Source organism: Theropithecus gelada, chromosome 19 (assembly GCF_003255815.1).
Source record: "Theropithecus gelada isolate Dixy chromosome 19, Tgel_1.0, whole genome shotgun sequence".
Lineage (NCBI taxonomy): Eukaryota > Metazoa > Chordata > Mammalia > Primates > Cercopithecidae > Theropithecus > Theropithecus gelada.
In genome coordinates this window covers 20,309,664-20,332,181 of record NC_037687.1, presented here as the reverse complement: position 1 = coordinate 20,332,181, position 22,518 = coordinate 20,309,664, and the positions used below count along the sequence as shown (strand labels likewise).

General features: G+C 44.5%; 4 protein-coding genes across 6 annotated transcripts in view; 1 reads left to right on the top strand and 3 right to left on the bottom strand.

Annotated features, from left to right (window-relative positions):
- LOC112612827 (zinc finger protein 431-like) overlaps positions 1-1,380 on the bottom strand; it is a 35,131-nt gene extending 33,751 nt beyond the window's left edge. The window contains 1 exon segment of the mRNA XM_025367775.1: positions 1,232-1,380. Within this exon segment, the coding sequence (XP_025223560.1) occupies positions 1,232-1,234 (3 nt within the window). The 5' untranslated portion in view covers positions 1,235-1,380.
- The window catches only part of ZNF738 (zinc finger protein 738), a 167,142-nt gene extending 165,755 nt beyond the window's left edge, over positions 1-1,387 (bottom strand). For all 3 annotated transcript variants that reach the window (XM_025367749.1, XM_025367750.1, XM_025367754.1), the window contains exon 1: positions 1,232-1,387. In XM_025367749.1, coding sequence (XP_025223534.1) covers positions 1,232-1,234 — 3 coding nt within the window. In that variant the 5' untranslated portion in view covers positions 1,235-1,387. The remainder of the gene's footprint in view (positions 1-1,231) is intronic.
- The window catches only part of LOC112612817 (zinc finger protein 724-like), a 518,258-nt gene that overhangs the window by 114,797 nt on the left and 380,943 nt on the right, over positions 1-22,518 (top strand). The window lies entirely within an intron of this gene.
- Positions 11,210-22,518, bottom strand: part of LOC112612824 (zinc finger protein 714-like) — an 80,490-nt gene continuing 69,181 nt past the window's right edge. Inside the window, 1 exon segment of the mRNA XM_025367773.1 lies at positions 11,210-11,368. Within this exon segment, the coding sequence (XP_025223558.1) occupies positions 11,210-11,368 (159 nt within the window).

Sequence of the window (22,518 nt, the reverse complement as noted above, 5' to 3'; positions counted from 1 at the left end):
AAAAAACTAAAAGGTTGCTAAGGACACATCACCCCATAAAGTTTCCAAAGGAAAACCTTGACCTAAAAACATTCTGACAAGATCTCTGTGCCTAGAGAAGATTCAAGGAGAAGAGGCACAGAGAGCTTTTACAGTACAGTGTCAGGGGATTATTCTTTGCTTTCTTCTCATGGGAAATATTTACAGATAACAAACCTTTTAAAAAGCGTCATTTAATGCTTTGTCAAACAATAATTAATTAAAATACGGTATAGAAAAGTACACTAAAAGACAAATAGGCGATAACGTGAATTAGGGAGGAAAAGCTGGCATTTGGAAACGCCAGAAGGAACTGGAAATTTAGTATCTTACTGCAAGCCAGTGATGCTGGAGAAATGGGGAATGGCGGTTAGACTTAAGAACCTGCTTGGGACACAGGTGAAAAATGCAGCGGAAAATCAGCTCCCTGTGGACTGTGAAAATAATTAAAAAGCAGGCAATTAGACTGAGGTGTCTCTAGTCTCTGGGTTCCTACTCAAAAAAAAATCTAACTGAAGTGCATTTTTTAGTACATTACTGCATTGAGAGAAACAAAATTCAGCCTTAACCAACTATAAACTGCCAATTAACCTCTGATTACACAATCAGGAAATTTTCACTTTTATTGTACAAATTAAGAAACTATGTAACTCTACCTAACCAATTACTGAATTTGGTTTTCTTCATCATGCTTTTTATAAAAGTCTTTTCAAGCCCCGCCCATGAACCACAAATTACAAACCACAGCTGGGAGCTTCACAATTTTTGAATCACTCTTTGATTATATTATTTAATGTTTTTGTAGTGACTCTCATATATTTGTAACAGAAGGCAAGAGGAACCGGGAGCCCCACGGAACAAAGCTCTTCCCATTCATGAACCCGCACCCCAAGTCGGAATTGTCCCCTAAAGACCCTCCCGTGGTCCCTGCACAATCTGGGAAAGATGCGGCGCTGCGGGGGCAGAGCTGCCCAGAGAGGGCTCCAGGCCAGGGCACAATCACTGCACAAGGAAGTGACAGGACGCCCGGGGTACCGACTGTCAGCGCAGCCGCCATCTTATGGCTGGGACTGAGGCCGAGCTGGGCAAGGAGAACTCGGGGCGCAGACTGCGGAGCTGACTGCAGGGAGGCCTGAGTCCCGCCACAGCCACTTCCCACCGGTTACAACCAGCCCTTCCCCTTCTCTCGGGATGTCCGACCCAGCACTCTCACCATTTCTAGGCTTTCAGGGGGTCCCGGTGTCTTAGCTGTGGATTCCCAATACCTGCAGGTCACAGGGTCACAGAGGCCGGGCCTCTAGGAGCAGAGGACACAGAGCAATGAAGGCAACACCTGGAGCTCAGGCTGCAGTGAGAGACAAAGGCCCCGCCACATCCCGGAAGCCGTCCTGTCCGCTCCAGCTGCGTGCCTGATTGGACGGTTCCCAGTCTAGCGTCGCTGATTGGATAACGTTTAAAACCCCACCCTCTCAGGCCCTGAGTGACAGAAGATGCGATCAGATGCTGGGCTGAGTGAAGAAAGAGTGACAGTCTTGGCTGCAGCCTTCTTAGGCAGGGCTTCCTCCTTGAGCTGAGCCAGGCCCACCCCAGATGGTATTTGCATTTAACCTTGTGTGTAAAGTCACATGCATTTATGAATAACATACTGTATGCCTATTCACAAATGAAAAGAATATAATAATTATTTTAAAATTTCGGATTTTATGACCTTCCCGGCTTCTGGTCTTTGAGCAGGCAGGCTGAAATTTTAGAACGGAGGTAATTTTCTGAAATAAAATGTGAGCCACATGTAAATTTTAAATTCTCTAGTAACCAAACTTTTAAAAGAAAAAAGGAACAGGTTGAATTGATTGTAACAATTTAATTAACCCAAAATACGAAAAAATTTTCATTTTAATATGTAAGAAATATGTGATTTTTAATAAAGTATATAAATATTTGAAACGAAATCTTTGAAACTAACTCGGTGTTAGCACATCGCAGTTCAGACCAGGAACATTCCAGGCACCCAGGAGCCACACATAACCAAAGCTTCCACATTGAAGTGCAGCTCTGATGTCGGGGGATGAAGGGCCCCAGAAAACCTTTGCTGCCAGAGGTGAAGGCAGAGCCTCTCTCTACCAACATCTCCCTTCAGTTCTGAGGGTGGAAGAGATAGTGGCCATGGAAAGAGCAGAGGGCAGCAGAAATAAAATAACCACAAGAAGACCAGGGCCGGGCGCGGTGGCTCACGCCTGTAATCCCAGCACTTTGGGAGGCCGAGGCGGGCGGATCACAAGGTCAGGAGATCGAGACCACAGTGAAACCCCGTCTCTACTAAAAATACAAAAAATTAGCCGGGCGCGGTGGTGGGCGCCTGTAGTCCCAGCTACTCAGGAGGCTGAGGCGGGAGAATGGCGTGAACCCGGGAGGCGGAGCTTGCAGTGAGCCGAGATCGTGCCACTGCACTCCAGCCTGGGCGACAGCGCGAGACTCCGTCTCAAAAAAAAAAAAAAAAAAAAAGAAGACCAGTGATGGCCACCTGTTGCCCATTTTCTTTCAGAGATCAGACAGTGAACAAAGAATGTTGGGGATAATAAAACTCTATGTCTTCAGATCTGTCCACGCTCTTGATCTCAAATGTTTAGATATGGAGAAAATAGATTAAAGGCAAAACTTATTTTGCTATTGGCCTTGGCCCTAATGGTCAGGCTGTAGGTATCTGTTTTCTCCTGTGGTGTGTGGGACTACGCAGGTATAAGCGCCAATCCCATGCGTACATGTCTACCTGTATTTCTGCATTACTCAACATTCTCTTACAAGACATCCAACTTTAAATCAGGGGAAAAAATCAGTACCTATAGGGTGCCCACTGTTAGAAGGTAACTAATAATTAACCTGTCATTGAATCCTGGCATCCTATCTGCACTGGGTACATGTATTAGCCGTTTTAGCATAACAAATCATCCAAAACTTATTAGTTCATAATTGAGATGTTCAGCCATTTAGGCTAGGCTGAGTGGGGTCGTTATTCCGGTCTCAGCTGAGCTCCTTGAGGTATGTATCATCAGCTGCTTGTTGACTAGCCAGCTGTGCTTCTGGGGATGAGATTTTAGTTCTGGGACTGTCAACAGGGGCACCTTGCTTCTCCTCCCCATTGTATCTTATTTTCCAACTGGCTAACATGGCTTTATTCATGCAGATGGCAGCATTCTGAAAGAAAAGCAGAAGCATTCAAGACCATTTGAGCCTGGGCCCCAAAGTAGCCCACTGTCATGTTCGCAAGTTTCTACCACCCAGAGACAATAAGGCCAGCCAGATCTAGGGTTTGGAAAACAGATGCTGGATCTTGATGGAAACAGCTGTAAATGCACCTGGCAATTGGCACGGACACAGAAAGGATGAAAAATTGCCACCATTTTGCAATCAGTATCATTCTACTTTTTTTCCATATGTGGTTCGTAGAACTCTTCCACATCAAGCAACTTGTCCAAAGACCCATGGATACTAAGTGGCTGGGCTGAAACTCAGGATTAACTCTGACTCCAAAGCCCATGCACCTCCATAGATCACACTACGAAAGTAGCTACCCTGCCCTAGACCCTTGAAATCCTGGAGAGTGATACTTCTACAAAAGAAGCCACATTCCTTTCAGATTTGTGCTCAGTACTGTTTATCATTGGGAATAATCATCTCAAGAAATTGTAGAAGCACTAGCTGGCTCATACCTGTATTTTTAGCACTTTGGTAGGCTGAGACGGGAGAATTAGGTGAGCTCAGAAGTTCCAGTGCAGGCTGGGCAACATAATAAGATGTCGTTTCCATGAAAAATAAAATAAGACATGGTGGTGCATGCCTATAGTCCCAGTTACTTAGGTGGCAGAGGCAGGCGGATTGCTTGAGCCTGGAAGGTGAAGGCTGCAGTAAGCCATGATTGGTTACACCACTGCAATCAAGACTGGGTGATCGGGTGAGACCCGTCTCAAAAAAAGAAAAGAAATTGAAGAAGCATTTTGGAAAGAGATAGAATAATGTAAGGAAATAGCTGAGGGATGAATTTAGGAAATCAAGAGACCAACAACACATTATTTATATTTCATCATAGAAAAAAAATTGAAAACTTAGAAAAGAAAAAAAAAATTTTTTTTTTTGAGACCAAGTCTTGCTCTGTTGCCCAGGCTGGAGTGCAGTGGCCTGATCTCTGCTCACTGCAATATCTGCCTCCCGGGTTCATTGATTCTCCTGCCTCAGGCTCCCAAGTAGCTGGGATTACAGGTGTGCGCCACTATGCCCAGCTAATTTTTTTTTGTATTTTTGGTAGAGACGGGGTTTCACCATGTTGGCCAGGCTTGTCTCGAACTCCTGACCTTGTGATCCACACGCCTCAGCCTCCCAAAGTGCTGGGATTACAAGCGTAAGTCACCGCGCCCAGCCTAAAAGAAAAAAACTTCAGAGAAATTATATTTAACAGAGTTTATTTGAGCGCAGAATAATTTGCAAATTGGGCAACCTGTGAATCCAGAGCAGGATCAGAGAGACTCCAGCACAGCCACACGATGAAAACAGATCTATGGACAGAAAAAAGCAAAGGGACATATAGAAAATGGACGTGAGGTACAGAAACAGCCAGACTGACTGCAGCTTGGGATTTGCCTTGTTTGAACATGGCTTGAACACTTGATGTTATTTTATTAGTGAAAACACAGTGGTTGGTACAATAATAAGTTACAGTCTATTTATATATCCAGCTAGGTTTCAGTTTACTATGTACAAAAAAAAAAAAAAAAACCTATTGAGCAAAATTGAACAGGAAAGGGGGCAGCTTTAGGCTATAATTAATTTAACAATTTCTTGTTTTTGGTCATTTTGTCAATTTTGAGAGATAGACCAAAACTTTATATTGATATCATGCTGTCACCCTCAAAAATGTACTTATTTAGTCTCAAATCCCACTGTAAAATAGCAGAACTATGGATTTTTTTAAGTGGAAACAAGGATTTCTGGTAATTATTATTTTTTAAGGGTTACAGTAGAGGAGTCCTCCTTGTGTTGCAATCTGCTCTTTAAAATTAAAAAAAAGGCCGGGCGCGGTGGCTCAAGCCTGTAATCCCAGCACTTTGGGAGGCCGAGACGGGCGGATCACGAGGTCAGGAAATCGAGACCATCCTGGCTAACCCCGTGAAACCCCGTCTCTACTAAAAAATACAAAAAACTAGCCGGGCGAGGTGGCGGGCGCCTGCAGTCCCAGCTACTCGGGAGGCTGAGGCAGGAGAATGGCGTAAACCCAGGAGGCGGAGCTTGCAGTGAGCTGAGATCCGGCCACTGCACTCCAGCCTGGGCGACAGAGCGAGACTCTGTCTCAAAAAAAAAAAATAAATAAATAAAATAAAAATAAAAAATAATAATAACAAAAAAAAGACCTGCTTTAGGATCTACCTATTTTCTTAAATTTTCAGTTTAATTATGTCACATTTAGCATGAGTGACTCCATTTTGGTTTTGTTTAGGCTGTTTGGGCCTAGTGAACAAGATCAGTCCAGAATGATGGTCTACAATTTTGTGTTAAAAATTCTCACATTTGCCGGGCGCGGTGGCTCAAGCCTGTAATCCCAGCACTTTGGGAGGCCGAGACGGGTGGATCACGAGGTCAGGAGATCGAGACCATCCTGGCTAACATGGTGAAACCCCGTCTCTACTAAAAAATACAAAAAACTAGCCGGGCGAAGTGGCGGGCGCCTGTGGTCCCAGCTACTCGGGAGGCTGAGGCAGGAGAATGGCGTGAACCCGGGAGGCGGAGCTTGCAGTGAGCTGAGATCCGGCCACTGCACTCCAGCCTGGGCGACAGAGCCAGACTCAGTCTCAAAAAAAAAAAAAAAAAAAAAAATTCTCACATTTTGGTTAGGGTCCCACACAGGTCACAGTGTGACCAAAACTCAGGGTCTTATTACATCTCCCAGTTTCCATTGTTTTCAGTTCTTGTTCTTATCAGATAATTCATAGGTTATGTAGAGTATCCTGTAGAGCCAAAATGCTTTTTTTTCTTTTTTTGAGACAGTTTTGCTCTTGTTGCCCACGTTGGAGGCTGGAGTGCAGTGGCGCGATCTCTGCTCACTGCAACCTCCACCTCCTGAGTTCAAACAATTCTCCTCTCTCAGCCTCCTGAGTAGCTGGGATTATAGGTGCCACCATGCCCGGCTAATTTTTAGTAGAGATGGGGTTTCACCATGTTGGCCAGGCTTGTCTTGAACTCCTGACCTTGGGTGATCCACCTACCTCGGCCTCCCAAAGTGCTGGGATTACAGGTGTGAACCACTGAGCTCGGCTTCAAAATGTTTTTTTTGTTTGTTTGTTTGTTTGTTTGTTTTTAAGCTCTTTAAAAAAATGATGGGAACATGTCAAAGGGAGCCAGCCTGAAAGAACTCCCAATGGTTCAATCTGGAACAACAAAAGCATCCAAATGAGTAATTAAAACACTGACCTATAAAATAAATCAAGTCAAATCAAATAAATACCCATGCATTCACACTGAAATAAAAATATTTAAACAAACAAACAAACAAAAAGGAGAGGGCAAATACTTTTTACAGAATTCCAAATACTAATCAACATAGATAAAATGCTAAAGAAATCATCACAAAACCACCACAGTTATTATTGTATCCAAGGCTAACTGAGGAGTGTAAAAATTGTAATTAACACTTAAAAAATAAGCAGTGTACGGCCGGGCGCGGTGGCTCACACCTGTAATCCCAGCATTTTGGGAGGCCGAGGCGGGTGTGTCTCAAAAAAAAAAAAAAGCAGTATATTTGCATAGCACCAAAGTATCTGACTAAATTGTTCCCTTCATTTTTAAAGCAACCTATGACTAATAAAAGCAACAATTATGACTCTCTATTATTGGATTTATAATACGTAGATGTAAAATTGTAACAGCAGCACAAAAGCTCAAAGAAGAAAATAGAATTTTTCTGTCATAAGGTTTTTATATTTTACATTTATGAAAACCATGTAGTACTGTATTATGTTATATAATATTATGTGTTATGTTAAAGATGTACATTGTCCTCTAAAGAGGACTACTAGAGGGGGATGAAAGGGAGGGGGGCAAGGGTTGAAAAACTACATATTAGGTACTATGCTTACTAGCTGGATGCAATATTCTCATGTAACAAACCTTTAAATGTAACCTCTGTATTTATGATAAAAGTTGAAATTTTGAAAAGGACACATATTGTAATCTCTTGAGTAACAAGTAAAATAATGCAAAGATGTGACACATGCTGATAAAGAATTAAGTTAAATATTAAAAAATATATGTGTAAAAGCATTCATGGAAGTTTTAATCAAAATAGCTCAAAGCAAGAAACAGCCCAAATGTCTATCAATAGGAAAATAAATTCACACATTCTAGAGCATCCACACAACAGAAAACTACTCAGAAATATAAAGCAGCAGGGTGGGCGCAATGGCTCATGCCTGTAATCCCAGCTACTCACTACTCACTCAGGAGGCTGAGGCAGGAGAATCACTTGAACCCAGAAGGCAGAGGTTGTGGTGAGCCGAGATCGTGCCATTATACTCCAGCCTAGGCAACAAGAGCGAAACTCCATCTCAAACAAAACAAAACAAGACAAAAAAGAACACAGGTTTTCTCAAGCGAAAAGTCTGATGTTATAACAGTAGCTAAAAGGATATTAAGAAATATGTTTTGCTCATAGGATATTTCTAAAAAAGTCTCCAATACTAAAGGTGCTTATTTCACTAGACAAGTTATAAAACTGTTAAATAGGTATTACAGATGCAATAGTGTTTTATTTTATTTTTTTTTCTTTGAGACTGAGTCTCACTCAGTCACCCAGGCTGTAGTACAGTGGTGCCATCTCAACTCACTGCAACTCCCGCCTCTCAGATTCAAGCCATTATCCTGCCTCAGCCTCCTAAGCAGCATGGTGGCGCCTGCCACCATGCCCGGCTAATTTTTGTATTTTTAGTAGAAACGAGGTTTCACCATGTTGGCCAGGCTGGTCTTGAGCTCCTGACCTCAAGTGATCCACTTAACTCAGTCTCCCAAAGTGCTGAGATTAAAGGAGTGAGCCACTGTACCGAGCCCCGATAAAATAGTGTTAAGCAAAGCTAACTAAATGAACTGGATTTCTATTGTAATTGAGATTAATGACAATCAGATTCACTGAGAGTGAAAAAAATGTGTTGACTATTATAAAATAGTCATTGGAAAGCTTACGCACCTGATAATAGAACCTCATGTATCTTCTGCTACTGAAGTCTAATATGATTAAATGCAGCAAAGCTTCAGTGCATTATGGCAAAGCATATTTTTACCAGGTAAAGAATGCTTTTAATGGTCTACTGACTGAGGACAGTAAAACTCTTTATAATCTAGAAGCCAGAGATTGAGTCTGCCTGCCATCTACACTGCAGCAAGACTTCAGGACCTCGAACCTTGGGTTGATAATCTCATGACTCAGAAGGGCCCCTGCAAACATTTGAAATTGTATACCCATTGGAGATCTTAAGGTAAAGCTAACCAGTAAAGTTTCTTCTCAAGAACAGATGGCAACATTAGTATAGATAGCTTTTTTTTTTTTTTTGAGACAGAGCCTTGCTTTGTCATCCAGGCTGGAGTGCAGTGGTGTGGTAATGGCTCACTGCAATGTCCAGCTCTGGGTTCAAGTGATTCTTCTGCCTCAGCCTCCCAAGTAGCTGGGACTACAGGCACGTGTCACCATGCCAGGCTAGTTTTTGTATTTTTAGTAGAGTCAGGGTTTCACCACATTGGCCAGGCTGGTCTCGAACTCCTGACCTTGTGATCCACCTGCCTCAGCCTCCCAACGTGCTGGGATTACAAGCGTGAGCCACCGTGCCCAGCCCAGATACACTTTTTTTTTTTTACAAGATCAAAAATCAAGACATCTCTGCTATCATACACTCTTTGTTCACTGTTTTTTTCTTATGACTCTACAAATGACAGAAATCAAAAACAGTCTCTTGCGTGCACCCATGGCACACACTTGTATGTAGAAGATTTTGGCCGGACACAGTGGCTCACACCTGTAATCCCAGCACTTCCAAAGGCCGAGGTGGGCAGATCAGCTGATGTCCTGTGCAGTCACTCCAGGAGTTCAGTCAACACTCGAGAAAACCGATAACCACAGCCAGACAATTAGGGCCAAGGCCAAATAGCAAAATAAGTGCTTTTTTTTTTTTTTTTTTTTTTTGAGACGGAGTCTTGCTCTGTCACCCAGGCTGGAGTGCAGTGGCCGGATCTCAGCTCACTGCAAGCTCCTCCTCTCGGGTTCACGCCATTCTCGTGCCTCAGCCTCCTGAGTAGCTGGGACTACAGGCACCCGCCACTTCGCCCGGCTAGTTTTTTGTATTTTTTAGTAGAGACGGGGTTTCACCGTATTAGCCAGGATGGTCTCGATCTCCTGACCTCATGATCCGCCCGTCTCGGCCTCCCAAAGTGCTGGGATTACAGGCTTGAGCCACCGTGCCCGGCCGCAAAATAAGTGCTTTTAATATATTTTTTCCATATCTAAACTTTGGAGTTCAAGAATGTGGACAGAACTGAAGACATAATTTTTTTCTCCTGTGGCCCCATCACCCTTTGTTCACTGCTTGATCTCTAAAAGAAAGGGGGACAACAGGTGGCCAGCAGTGGTTTACCTGTGGCTATTTTATTCCTGCTGCCCTCAGCTCTTTCTATGGCCACTATCTGTTCCATCCTTGGAACTGAGGAGAGATTTTGGTAGGGAGAGGCTCTTCCTTCACCTCTGGCCCTTCACAACACTGACATCAGAGCTTCCATATGTGGCTCCTGTCTGCCTGGAATGTGCCTGGTCTGAACTGCAATGTTCTAGAAAGGTAAAATATAGAGTTAGTTTCGAAAATTTAGTTACAAATATTTATACACTTCATTAATAATTACATATTCCTCACACATTAAAATGATATTTTGGATATGTTGGATTACATTGTTACAACCCATTCAACCTGTTCTTTGTTTCTTTTTAAAGTTTGGCTACTAGAAAATTCAAAATTCACATGTGGCCGGGCGCGGTGGCTCACGCCTGTAATCCCAGCACTTTGGGAGGCCGAGGCGGGCGGATCACAAGGTCAGGAGATCGAGACCACGGTGAAACCCCGTCTCTACTAAAAATACAAAAAATTAGCCGGGCGCGGTTGTGGGCGCCTGTAGTCCCAGCTACTCGGGAGGCTGAGGCAGGAGAATGGCGTGAACCCGGGAGGCAGAGCTTGCAGTGAGCCGAGATCGCGCCACTGCACTCCAGCCTGGGCGAAAGAGCGAGACTCTGTCTCAAAAAAAAAAAAAAAAAAAAATTCACATGTGGCTCACATTTTATTTCAGAGGATTACCTCCTTTTTAAAATCTCAGGCTGCCTACTCAAAGGACCATAAACCAGGAACGTAAAAAAGCTGAATTTTTTTTTTAATTTTTATTTTTTCATTGAGATGGAGTCTCACTTTGTCACCCAGGCTGGAGTGCGGTGGCATGATCTCAGCTCACGGCAACATCTGCCTCCTGGGTATAAGTGATTCTCCTGGCTCAGCCTCCTGAGTGGCTAGGATTACAGGCGCATATCACCAGGCCTGGCTAATTTTTTTTTTTTGAGACAGAGTTTTGCTCTTGTTGCCCAGGCTGTAATGCAATGGCACAACCTTGGCTTACTGCAAGCTCCACCACCTGGGGATTCAAGCGATTCTCCTGCCTCAGCCTCCTGAATACCTGGGATTACAGGCATGTGCCACCAAGCCCAGCTAATTTTGTATTTTTAGTAGAGATGGGGTTTCTCCATGTTGGTCAGACTGGTCTCAAACTGTCGACCTCAGGTGATTCACCCACCTTGGCCTCCCAAAGTTAATTTTTTTAGTAGAGGCGGGGTTTCACCATATTGATCAGGCTGGTCTTGAACTCCTGACCTCACAATTCTCCTGCCTCAGACTCCCAAAGTGTTTGGATTACAAGCATGAGCCACAGCACTTGGCCAAAAAAAGCTGAAATTTCAAAACATTTGTTATTATTTTATTTTCATTTGTGTATAGCCATATATATTTTTTTGAAATGGAGTCTCGCTCTATTGCCCAGGTTGGAGTGCAGTGGCATGATTTTGGCTCACTGCAACCTCCGCCTCCCTGTTTCAGGTAATTCTCTACCTCAGCCTACAGAGTAGCAGAGATTACAGGTGCTGCCCACCATGCCAGGCTAATTTTTGTATTTTTAGTAGAGAAGGGGTTTCACCATGTTGGCCAGTCTGGTCTTGAACTCCTGACCTCGTGATCGACCCACCTCGACCTCCCAAAGTGCTGGGAGTACAGGCATGAGCCACCGTGCCTGTCTGCCATATGATATATTATTTACAAATGTATATGACCTTATATGCAAGGTTGAATGCAAATATCCTCTGGGGTGGGCCTGGCTCAGCTCAGGGAGGAAGCCCTGCCTGAGAGAGCTGCAGCCCATCATCTAAGCATATCTTCTATCACTCAGGGCTTGAGAGGGTGAGGTTTTAAACATTATGCAGGCTGGGCACCATAGCTCATGCTGTAGTCCCAGCTATTCGGGAGGTCGAGGGAGAAGAATTGCTTGAACCTGAGAGGCGGAGGTTGCAGTGAGCAGAGATTGTGCCACTGCACTCTAGCCTGAAGGACAGAGTGAGATTCCATCTCAAAAATAAATAAATAAATAAATAAAAAGTTATCCAATCAGTGACTCTGGGCTGGGAACTGTCCCATCGGGCAAGCAGCTGAAGTGAAAGAGCGTGGCTTTCAGGTTTGGTGGGGCCTTTGTCTCTTGCTGCAGCTTGAGTTCCATGTCGTGTCTTCATTGCTCTGTGTCTTCTGCCCCTACAGACTCAGCCTCTGTGGCCCTGTGACCTGCAGGTATTGGGAGATCCACAGCTAAGACACCGGGACCCCCTAGAAACCTAGAAATGATGAGAGTGCCAGGAATGGGAAGAACTTTGCTCTGTGGGGTTCCCAGGTCGGTCCTACTTTTGCCTATTAAAACTTTATGGGAGTCACTGCAAAAATATTATAGAATTTAATCAAAGAGTGGTTCTAGAATTGTAGAGCACCCAGCTATGGTTTGTAGTTTGTGGTCTATGGGAGAGGCCTAAAGGAAAGTGTTTTGTGTCAGGCATCTGACCCGAAACTCAGCCATTATAAACCCTATGACCTGCACATATATGTCCAGATGGCCTGCAGGAGCCAAGAAGCCTGGAGCAGCCAAAAAAACCACAAAGAAAGTGAAACAGGCTGTTCCTGCCTTAACTGATTAACCAGCATTACAACATTCCAACATTGTGACTTTTCCCTGACCCACCTTAACTGATTAATCAACTCTGTGACATTCTTCTCCTTGACAATGAGTCCCATGATCTCTCCACCATTCACCTTGTGACCCCCTCCCCTGCTAACAATAGATAACCACCTTTAACTGTAACTTTCCACTGCCTACCCAAGCCCTATGAAGCTGCCCCTATCCTATCTCCCTTTGCTGACTCTCTTCGGACTCAGTCCACTTGCACCGAAGTGAATAAACAACCTTGTTGTTCACTCAAAGCCTGTTTGGTGGTCTTTTCACATGGATGCACTTGACATTTGTTGCCGTGACTTGGATTGGGGGACCTCCCTCAGGAGATAAATCCCCTGTCCTCCTGCCTTTTGCTCCATGAGAAAATCCACCTCTCACCTTGGGACCTCAGACTGGCCCAAAAAGCACTTCACCAATTTTAAATCGGGTAAGCGACCTCTTTTTATTCTCTTCTCCAACCTCTCTTGCTATCCCTCAACCTCTTTCTCCTTTCAGTTTTGGTGCCACCCTTCAATCTCTCCCTTCCCTTCATTTCCTTTCCCTTTCTGGTAGAGACAGAGGAGACACGTTTTATCCATGGACCCAAAACTCCAGCGCTGGTCACAGACTTGGGAAGACAGTCTTCCCTTGGTGTCTAATCACTGTGGGGATGCCTGCCTGATTATTCACCCACGTTCTAGAGGTGTTTGATCACCACGGGGATGCCTGCCTTGATCCTTCACCTTGGTGGCAAGTACCACCTCCCCTGGGTGGCAAGTACCACCCCTCTCTCTCTCTGTGTCTCTACCACCTCTCTTCTCTAAACTTACCATTTTACTATGGGCAAATTCCCACCCTCCATTCCTCCTTCCTCCTTAACCTGTGTTCTAAAAAACTTAAAACCTCTTCAACTGTCACCTGACCTAAAACCTAAGCATCTTATTGTATTCTGCAACACCACTTGGCCCCAATACAAACTTGATAATGGCTCTAAACGGCCAGAAAATGGCACATTCTATTTCTCCATCCTACAAGATCTAGATAAGTTTTGTCAAAAAATGGGCCAATGGTCTGAGATGCCTGACGTCCAGGCATTCTTTACACATTGGTCCCTCCCTAGTCTCTGCTCCCAATATGACTCATTCCAAATCTTTCTTCTTTCTCTCCTGTCTGTTCCTTCAGTCTCCATCCCAAGCTCTGAGTCCTTTAAATCCTCCTTTTCTACGGATCCATCTGAACTTTTCCCTCCTCCCCAGGCTGCTCCTCTCCATGTCAAGCAATTCTTCCTCAGCCTTCACTCCCTCACCCTATAATCTTTCTATCACCTCCCCCTCTCACACCTGGTCGAGCTTACAGTTTCATTCTGTGACTAGCCCTCCCTCACCTGCCCAACAATTTCCTCTTTGAGAGATGGCTGGAGCTGAAGCCATAGTCAAAGTTAATTCTCCTTTTTTCTTTATCTGACCTCTCTCAAATCAGTTAGCATTTAGGCTCTTTTTCATCAAATATAAAAATCCAGCCCAGTTCAAGGCCCATTTGGTGGCCACCCTTAGACTCTTTACAGCCCCTAAACCCTGAAGAGCCAGAAGGCCATCTTATTCTCAATATGCATTTTATCACCCAGTCAGCTCCTGACATTAAAAAAAAGCTTCAAAAATTGGAATCTGGCCCTCAAACCCCACAACAAGAATTAATCAACCTCACCTTCAAGGTGTTCAACAATAGAGAGGAGACAGTCAAGTGGCATCATCTTTCAGAGCTGCAACTGCTTGCCTCCACTGTAAGACAAACTCCAGCCATGCCTTTGGCACATAAAAACTTCAGAACAACCAAACTGCAGCCTCCGGGCACTCCTTTAAAACCTCCTCATGGACCTTGCTTCAAGGGTCACAAAACTGGCCACTGGGCCAAGGAATACCCACAGCCTGGAATTCCTCCTAAGCCATGTCCCATCTGAGTGGGACCCCACTGGAAATTGGACTGTCCAACTAATATTACAGCCATTTCTAGGGCCCTGGAGCTCCAGCTCAAAGCTCTCTGGCTGACTCCTTCCCAGATCTCCTCAGCTTACTGGCAAGAGTGACGCTGCCCAATCACCTTGGAAGCCCCCTGGACCATCACGGATGCTAAGCTTTGGATAACTCATACAGTGGAAGGTAAGTCCATCCCCTTCTTAGCCAATACAGAGGCTGCCCACTCCATGCTACCTTCTTTTCAAGGACCTGTTTCCCTTGCCTCCATAACTGTTGTGGGTATTGATGGCCAGGCTTCTAAACTTCTTTAAACTCCCCAACTCTGGTTCCAAATTGGACAACATTCTTTTACGTACTCTTTTTTAGTTATCCCCACCTGCCCAGTTCCCTTATTAGGCCAATGAAGGGGTGGCCTACCCCTCCACACCTGTGGGCGTTTCTCGTTAGGTGGAACGAGAGACTTGAGAAAAGAAATGAGACACAGAGACAAGGTATAGAGAAAGAAAAAGTGGGCCCAGGGGACCGGCGCTCAGCATACAGAGGACCCACGCCAGCACCGGTCTCTGTGTTCCTTTAGTATTTATTGATAATTATCTTTACCATCTTAAAGATAACGGAGTGGCAGGACAATAGGATCATTGAAGGGAGAAAATTAGCAGTAAGACATATGGATAAAGATCTCTGTGACATGAATAAGTTCAAAGGGAAATGCTGTGCCTTGATACGCATATGCAAACATCTCCATAAACCTCTTAGCAGCATTGTGCCAGCAAGTCCCGCCAGCAAGTCCCACCTTATGCTGTAAGGCGGTTTTCTCCTATCTCAGTAAACAGAGCATACAATCGAGTTTTACACCGAGATGTTCCATTGCCCAGGGATGGGCAGGATTTTTAACCAGCAAGCTGCCTTCAGGCACTTGTTTAACAAAGACACATCCTGCACAGCCCAAAATCCATTAAGTCTTAAGTCACCACAGCACATGTCTCTTGCAAGGACAAGGTTGGGAGTAGGGTCAAGGATTAACAGCATCTCAAATACAGAACAAAATGGAGTCTCTTATGTCTACTTCTTTCTATATAGACACAGTAATAGGCTGATCTTTCTTTCTTTTCCCCACAGGCCAAAACACTTTAACAAAATTATCTGCTACCCTGACTATTCCTGGACTACAGTCACATCTCATTGCCACCCTTCTTCCCAACCCAAAGCCTCTTTTGCATCCTCCCCTTGTATCTCTCCACCTTAATCCACAAGTGTGGGATACCTCTACTTCCTCTTTGGCAACTGACCATGCCCCCCTTACCATTCCATTAAAACCTAATAACCCTTACCCCACTCAATGCCAGTATCCCATCCCACAACAGGTTTTAAAGGGACTGAAGCCTGTTATCACTTGCCTGCTAGAGCATGGGCTTCTAAAGCCTATAAACTCCCTTACAATTCCCCCATTTTACCTGTCTAAAAATCAGACAAGTCTTACATGTTAGTTCAGGATCTGTGCCTTATCAACCAAATTGTTTTGCCTATTCACCCTGTGGTGCCCAACCCGTACACTCTTTTGTCCTCAATATTTTCCTCCACAACTCACTATTCCATTCTTGATCTTAAAGATGCCCTTTTCACTATTCCCCTGCACCCCTTGTCTGAGCCTCTCTTTGCTTTTACCTGGACTGACCCTGATACCCATCAGTCCCAGCAGCTTACCTGGGCTGTACTGCCACAAGCCTTCAGAGACAGCCCTCATTACTTCAGCCAAGCCTTTTCTCATGATTTACTTTCTTTCCACCCTTCTGCTTCTCACCTTATTCAATATGCTGATGACCTTCTTCTTTGCAGCCCCTCTTACCAATTTTCCCATCAGGGCAGTATCCTACTTCTTTAACATCTCTACTCAAAGAGGTGCCAAGTATCCCCCTCTGAGGCTCAAATTTCTTCCCCTTCTGTTACATATCTTGGCATAGTCCTCCATCGACATACATGCACTCTTTCTACAGACCATGTTCAGTTAATCTCACAGACCTGTATCCCTACCAGCAAAGCAACAGCTCCTTTCCTTTGTAGGCATAGTTGGATACTTTCGCCTTTGGATACCTGGTTTTGTCATCCTAACAAAAACGTTATATAAACTCACAAAGGAAAACCCAGCTGACCCCATAGATCACAAATCCTCTCCCCACTCCTCTTTCCATTCCTTAAAAATAGCTCTAAAAACTGCTCCCATGCTAGTGCTCCCTGACCCATCCCAACCCTTTTCATTACACACAGTGAAAGTGAAGAGCTGTGCAGTTGGAATTCTTACACAAGGACCGGGACCACGTCCTGTAGCCTTTTTGTCCAAACAACTTGACTTTACTGTTTTAGCCTAGCCCTCATGTCTGTGTGCAGTGACTGCCACCACTCTAATATTTTTAGAGATCCTCAAAATCACAAACTATGATCAAGAGGTCCTCAAAATCACCAACCATGCTCAACTCACTCTCTACAATTCTCATAACATTTAAAATCTATTTCCTTCTCCCACCTGGCTTATATACTTTTTGCCCCCTGGCTCCTTCAGCTATACTCACTCTTTTTTGAGTATCCCACAGTTACCATTATTCCTGGCCCAGACTTCAATCCAGCCTCCCACATTATTCCTGATACCACACCTGACCCCCATGACTGTATGTCTCTGATCCACCTGGCATTCACTCCATTTCCCCATATTTCCATCTTTCCTATTCCTCACCCTGATCACACTTGGTTTATTGATGGCAGTTCCACCAGGCCTAACTGCTACTCACCAGCAAATGCAGGCTGTGCTATAGCCTCTTCCAATCTTTCATTGAGGCTACTGCTCTGCACTCCTCCACTACCTCTCAGCAAGCTGGACTCATTGCCTTAACTCAGGCCCTCACTCTTGCAAAGGTATATGGAGGCAATTGCAAATATGCCTTCCATATCCTGCACCACTGTGCTGTTATATGGGCTGAAAGAGCTCTCCTCACCACACAAGGCTCTTCCACTATCAATGCCTCTCTAATAAAGGCTCTCCTTAAGGCTGCTCTCCTGCCAGCCAAGGCTGGGGTCATTCATAGTAAAGGACACCAGAAACCAACTGATCTTATAGCTAAAGGAAATGCCTATCCTGATAGGGCAGCAAAAGAAATAGCAAATGCCTCCACACCCGCAAATATTCCAGCCCTCACTCCAAAAGGTCAATATTTTTCATTCTCCTCTATCACCACCACCTACTCCTCTTCTGCAAACCTGCTCTACCAGTCTTTTCCAACTTAGGGCAAGTGGTTCTTAGATTGTGAAAAATTTATTCTTCCTCACCTTAATCCAGGAAACAAAGATTATTTTACTTATTATCTCTCCCGCATAGGATCTGCAATCAGAACTATTGAACTTTCCATTCACATCACCACCCACACCCATGGGAAAAGGGTAATATAATAGGTCATTGACTTAACAACAGGGAATCCCATTCATATGCTGGAAAATGGGGACAAAAAGCTTTGGTATGTAAAACGTAATGCCTTCCTTAGTCTAAAAACTCATCGCCACTTACATTAAAGCTAATATGCCTGATTACTGTTTTTAGAGAACTTATACTATTAGGGCAGTTCCAAGCTCAAAAATATGCTAACTGGCACCTTTTAAGCCACATAAAAATGCACCCTAGACCTAAAACTTACTGGACTAACTCATTATAAAATTTTCTGTAAGATGTTCACACAGTCTCTGGTCACACTTGAAGCAGTCCTGAGAAATATCACCCCTACCCCAATGACCCTCACTAAAAACTTACATTTTCTTTATCTTTTCTTATAACTTTATATTTTGTAAATAAACAGACAGGAATGTCAGGCCTCAGCCGAAGCTCAGCCATTATAACCCCTGCACATGTACGTCCAGGTGGCCTACAGGAGCCAAGAAGTCTGGAGCAGCCAAAAAACCACAAAGAAGGGAAACAGCCAGTTCCTGCCTTAAATAACTAACCCACCTTATGACATTCTACCATTATGACTTGTTCCTTCCCTATCCCAACCGATCAATTGACCCTGTGACATTCTTCTCTTTGACAATGAGTCCCATGATCTCTCCACCATTCACCTTGTGTACCCCTCCCCTGCTATCAATCGATAACCACCTTTAACTGTAACTTTCCACTGCCTATCCAAGCCCTATAAAGCTGCCCCTCTCCTATCTCCCTTTGCTGACTCTCTTTTCAGACTCAACCCACTTGCACCCAAGTGAATAAACAGCCTTGTGGTTCACAGAAATCCTGTTTGGTGGTCTCTTCACACGGATGCACTTGACATTTTGCAAAATACGTAATGAAGAAAACCAAATTTAGTAATTGGTTAGGTACAGTTACGTGGTTTCTTAATTTGTACTGTTGCGGGAAAGTAAGGAACTGGAGAGACCAAATGGAGCGCAGGAAAGTGCTTATTTAAGGTGTACTCTGGTACAGCGGACACATGTCCTGAAAGTCTGAGCCCAGAACAAAGGAAACGAGTCCCCTTTAAGCATTTTGAGGTGGGCACTGCGTGAAGCAGGAAGCAGGCTTACAGAAATGAGAATAAAAGTTGCTGTGACATGTTTGCATGTCTTACATCTCTGGGAAAACTTGGTTTGCAGCTTGTGCTTATCTGTCTTGTGACTTTGCAGCTGTGCAGGGAAGAAAGAAACAGGAGCTTACAGAGCCTACAAAATGTGTGGAGGGTAGATATGGTTAATGTTTCTTGGGACAGACAGTTAATATTCTCTTCTAACTTTAACTTCAAGAGGGCTACTCAAATTCTTTTTAGCCTTGGCTAATACAGCAATTCATTCTATGAGCTATTGTTATTTCTCTTACTATTACTATAATCTTTACTATTATTACTTACGTTATTATTCTGTTATTTTATTAAGTTTCTACTTCAGTACATTAAAGGTGAAAATTTCCTGGTTATGTAATCAGAGCTTAATTGGTAGTTTATAATTGGTGAAGCCTGAATTTTGTTTCTCTGAATGTAATAATTAATAATAATGCACCTGAGTTACTTTTTTTTTTTTTTTAACTACGAACCCAGAAACTAGAGACACAGTCTAATTGCCAGCAACTTAATTATTTTCACACAGCATGGGGAACTGATTTTCTGCTGCATTTTTCACCTGTGTCCCAAGCAGGGTCTTAAGGCTAAACACCCATGCCCTGTATCTCCAGCCTCACTCTGGCTTGCAGTAAGATACTAAATTTCCAGTTTCTTCTGGAATTCCCAAATGCCAGCTTTTTCTCCCTAGTTCATATTAACACTTCTTTGTCTTTTAGTGTACTTTTTTATACCAAATTTTAATTAATCATTTTTTGGCAAAGCTCTAAATGGTGCTTTTAAGAAGTGATGTTATCTGTTTGTAAATATTTCCCATGAGGAGAAGGCAAATAATAATCCCCTGATGCTGTATTGTAGAAAATCTCTGTGTCTCTTTTCATTTTATCTTCTCTAGGCACAGAGGTCTTATCAGAATGTTTTTGGGGCCGGGCGCGGTGGCTCAAGCCTGTAATCCCAGCACTTTGGGAGGCCGAGACGGGCGGATCNGGCGCGGTGGCTCAAGCCTGTAATCCCAGCACTTTGGGAGGCCGAGACGGGCGGATCACGAGGTCAGGAGATCGAGACCATGCTGGCTAACACGGTGAAACCCCGTTTCTACTAAAAAATACAAAAAATTAGCCGGGCGAGGTGGCGGGCGCCTGTAGTCCCAGCTACTCGGTAGGCTGAGGCAGGAGAATGGTGTGAACCCGGGAGGCGGAGCTTGCAGTGAGCTGAGATCCGGCCACTGCACTCCAGCCTGGGCAGCAGAGCGAGACTCCATCTCAAAAAAAAAAAAAAAAAAAAAGAATGTTTTTGGGTCAAAGTTCTGTTTTGGAAAATTTATGGGGTGATGTGTCCTTAGCCACCCTTTAGTTTTTTGCTGGTCCTGGGTTTAGTACTATCTGAGGATAAACCAAGATATCTGCTATGGTTATGTCAGCTAGAGTGTCCAGTGGATATCAGCTTCTGGTTTATTTTCTCTCTTAGGATGACCCGAAGTATGGAACATACCCTCTCAAGGGAGAAAGTGGATACCCTGGGGCTAAGAGGAATCTTCTGGTGTACTCTAACTTTGAAAAGGTGTTAAAATTGCCTTCACCTAACCCAGATTTCATTTCTTGGAGACAAATTGCTGGTCAACCAATCAGATACTGGTAATGAGAGGAAAACACAGAAATAATTTCTGCCCGCTGGATTCTGTAAGGGGGCAGAAGAATAGTGAAATAAATATAGTAAAAGAAAAAGAGTTAAAAAAAAAAGTAGGCCAGATGCAGTGGCTCACGCCTGTAATCCCAGCACTTTGGGAGGCTGAGGCGGGCAGATCACAAGGTCAGGAGATCAAGACCATCCTGGCTAACAGAGTGAAACCCCATCTCTACTAAAAAATACAAAATATCAGCCAGGTGTGGTGGCAGGCACCTGTAGTCCCAGCTACTCAGGAGGCTGAGGCAGAAGAATGGCATGAACCTAGGAGATGGAGTTTTCAGTGAGCCAAGATCGCATCACCGCACTCCAGCCTGGGTGATGGAACAAGACTCTGTCTCAAAAAAAAAAAAAAAAGTGAAAAATTTGTGACCAAAAAAAAAAAAAACAGTATTGGAACAGAAATTAAAAGAAATTAAAGAATGTGTAAGCAGAAACTCAATTGTATGTAAGAAAACCCAATTCCTCCTGAGAAAGAGAAAGAGCTGGAGTCCTTTAAAAATTAACTGCCTGTTTTTCTTTAACTAGCAAGCCTTATCTCTCCTCCTTTCCCAGGCATTGTGAAGACCCTGTTTCTCTAGCTGTGCAGCTGCAAGGTCACTAGACAGATAAACTCAGGTCATAAAACATGCTTTTCCCTGGAAAGTAAAAAATTATGTAATGCATGTGTCAGTTAATTGAATAACTGTCTTTGTTTCTCACTTCTGTAACATGCTTCCCCCTGCACAGATCTCCCCCTGTTACCCCACGAAATGCTTAAAAGGTAACTGAAATCTTCGTTCAGGGCTCGGTCCTTTGGATGTCAATCTGACTGGGCTGGTGCACCTAAATAATAAATATCCTCCTCAACGCCATCAGTCTCTCTGATTTCTTATCAATCCCACTACATTTCTGGGGGCTTGTCTGGAATCGGTGATTACAGATTTACTGTCTCCTTTGCCTGCAGGACTAGGGCCCTAGGGCCAGGGGAGACCCAGCCTCCAAGGCGTGCCACAGGGGAGCTTCACCCAGATGGAGACCGACTCTCCCCATGTCCCAGCACCCTGCCTGGCAGCGCAATGGAACCAGGGATGGGGCTGCAGGGCAATACCAGCACTTTGGGAACTGTGGTAAAGAGTAAGGGCCCCAGGTAGGAATGCCTGTCCCATAGGGATGAAGGGGAGCTTGATCATCTCCTGGGGACCAACCGCTAATCCAACCCAGAGTGGCTGGGGGTAGCAGTAGTGGCCTGCCAATTTGGACGAATTTCATGTCCCCACTAACGAAGTGAAAGTGGTTTAGTTGATCTGGAGACAGGAATTGGGAGTGTGTGGTGCATGTGAACCTAACCAGGACATGAGAGGGGCTCGTTTCATCCGATGAGGAGTCCTTGGGCAGGGGAGGCATGTGAAAGTGTGTGAAAGAAACCACCACTCCTGCCACCCCCAGCCACTCTGGGTTGTTGTATTAGTGGTCAGCCCCCAGTCTTGGGAGAGGCCAACACAGGAGTGATGTGCGGAGACACAGATCCCTTAGCACGGACTGTGTGCTCCGAGGCGAGTGTGGGGGAATTCAGACCTAGGATGCTGCATACGGCTGATAGGACCAGCTTCACAGCCACAGCAAGCTGTGACAGGGGAAGGCATGTTCCTGGCTAAGCAGCATCCGAAACTCTCATAATAGGACCCAGTCTGGTGGACCTGAGAGTGAAAGTGAAAGTGAGAGTGAAAAGCCGGGCGCGGTGGCTCAAGCCTGTAATCCCAGCACTTTGGGAGGCCGAGGCGGGCGGATCACGAGGTCAGGAGATCGAGACCATCCTGGCTAACATGGTGAAACCCCGTCTCTACTAAAAATACAAAAAACTAGCCGGGCGTGGTGGCGGGCGCCTGTAGTCCCAGCTACTCGGGAGGCTGAGGCAGGAGAATGGCCTGAACCTGGGAGGCGGAGCTTGCAGTGAGCCGAGATCGCGCCACTGC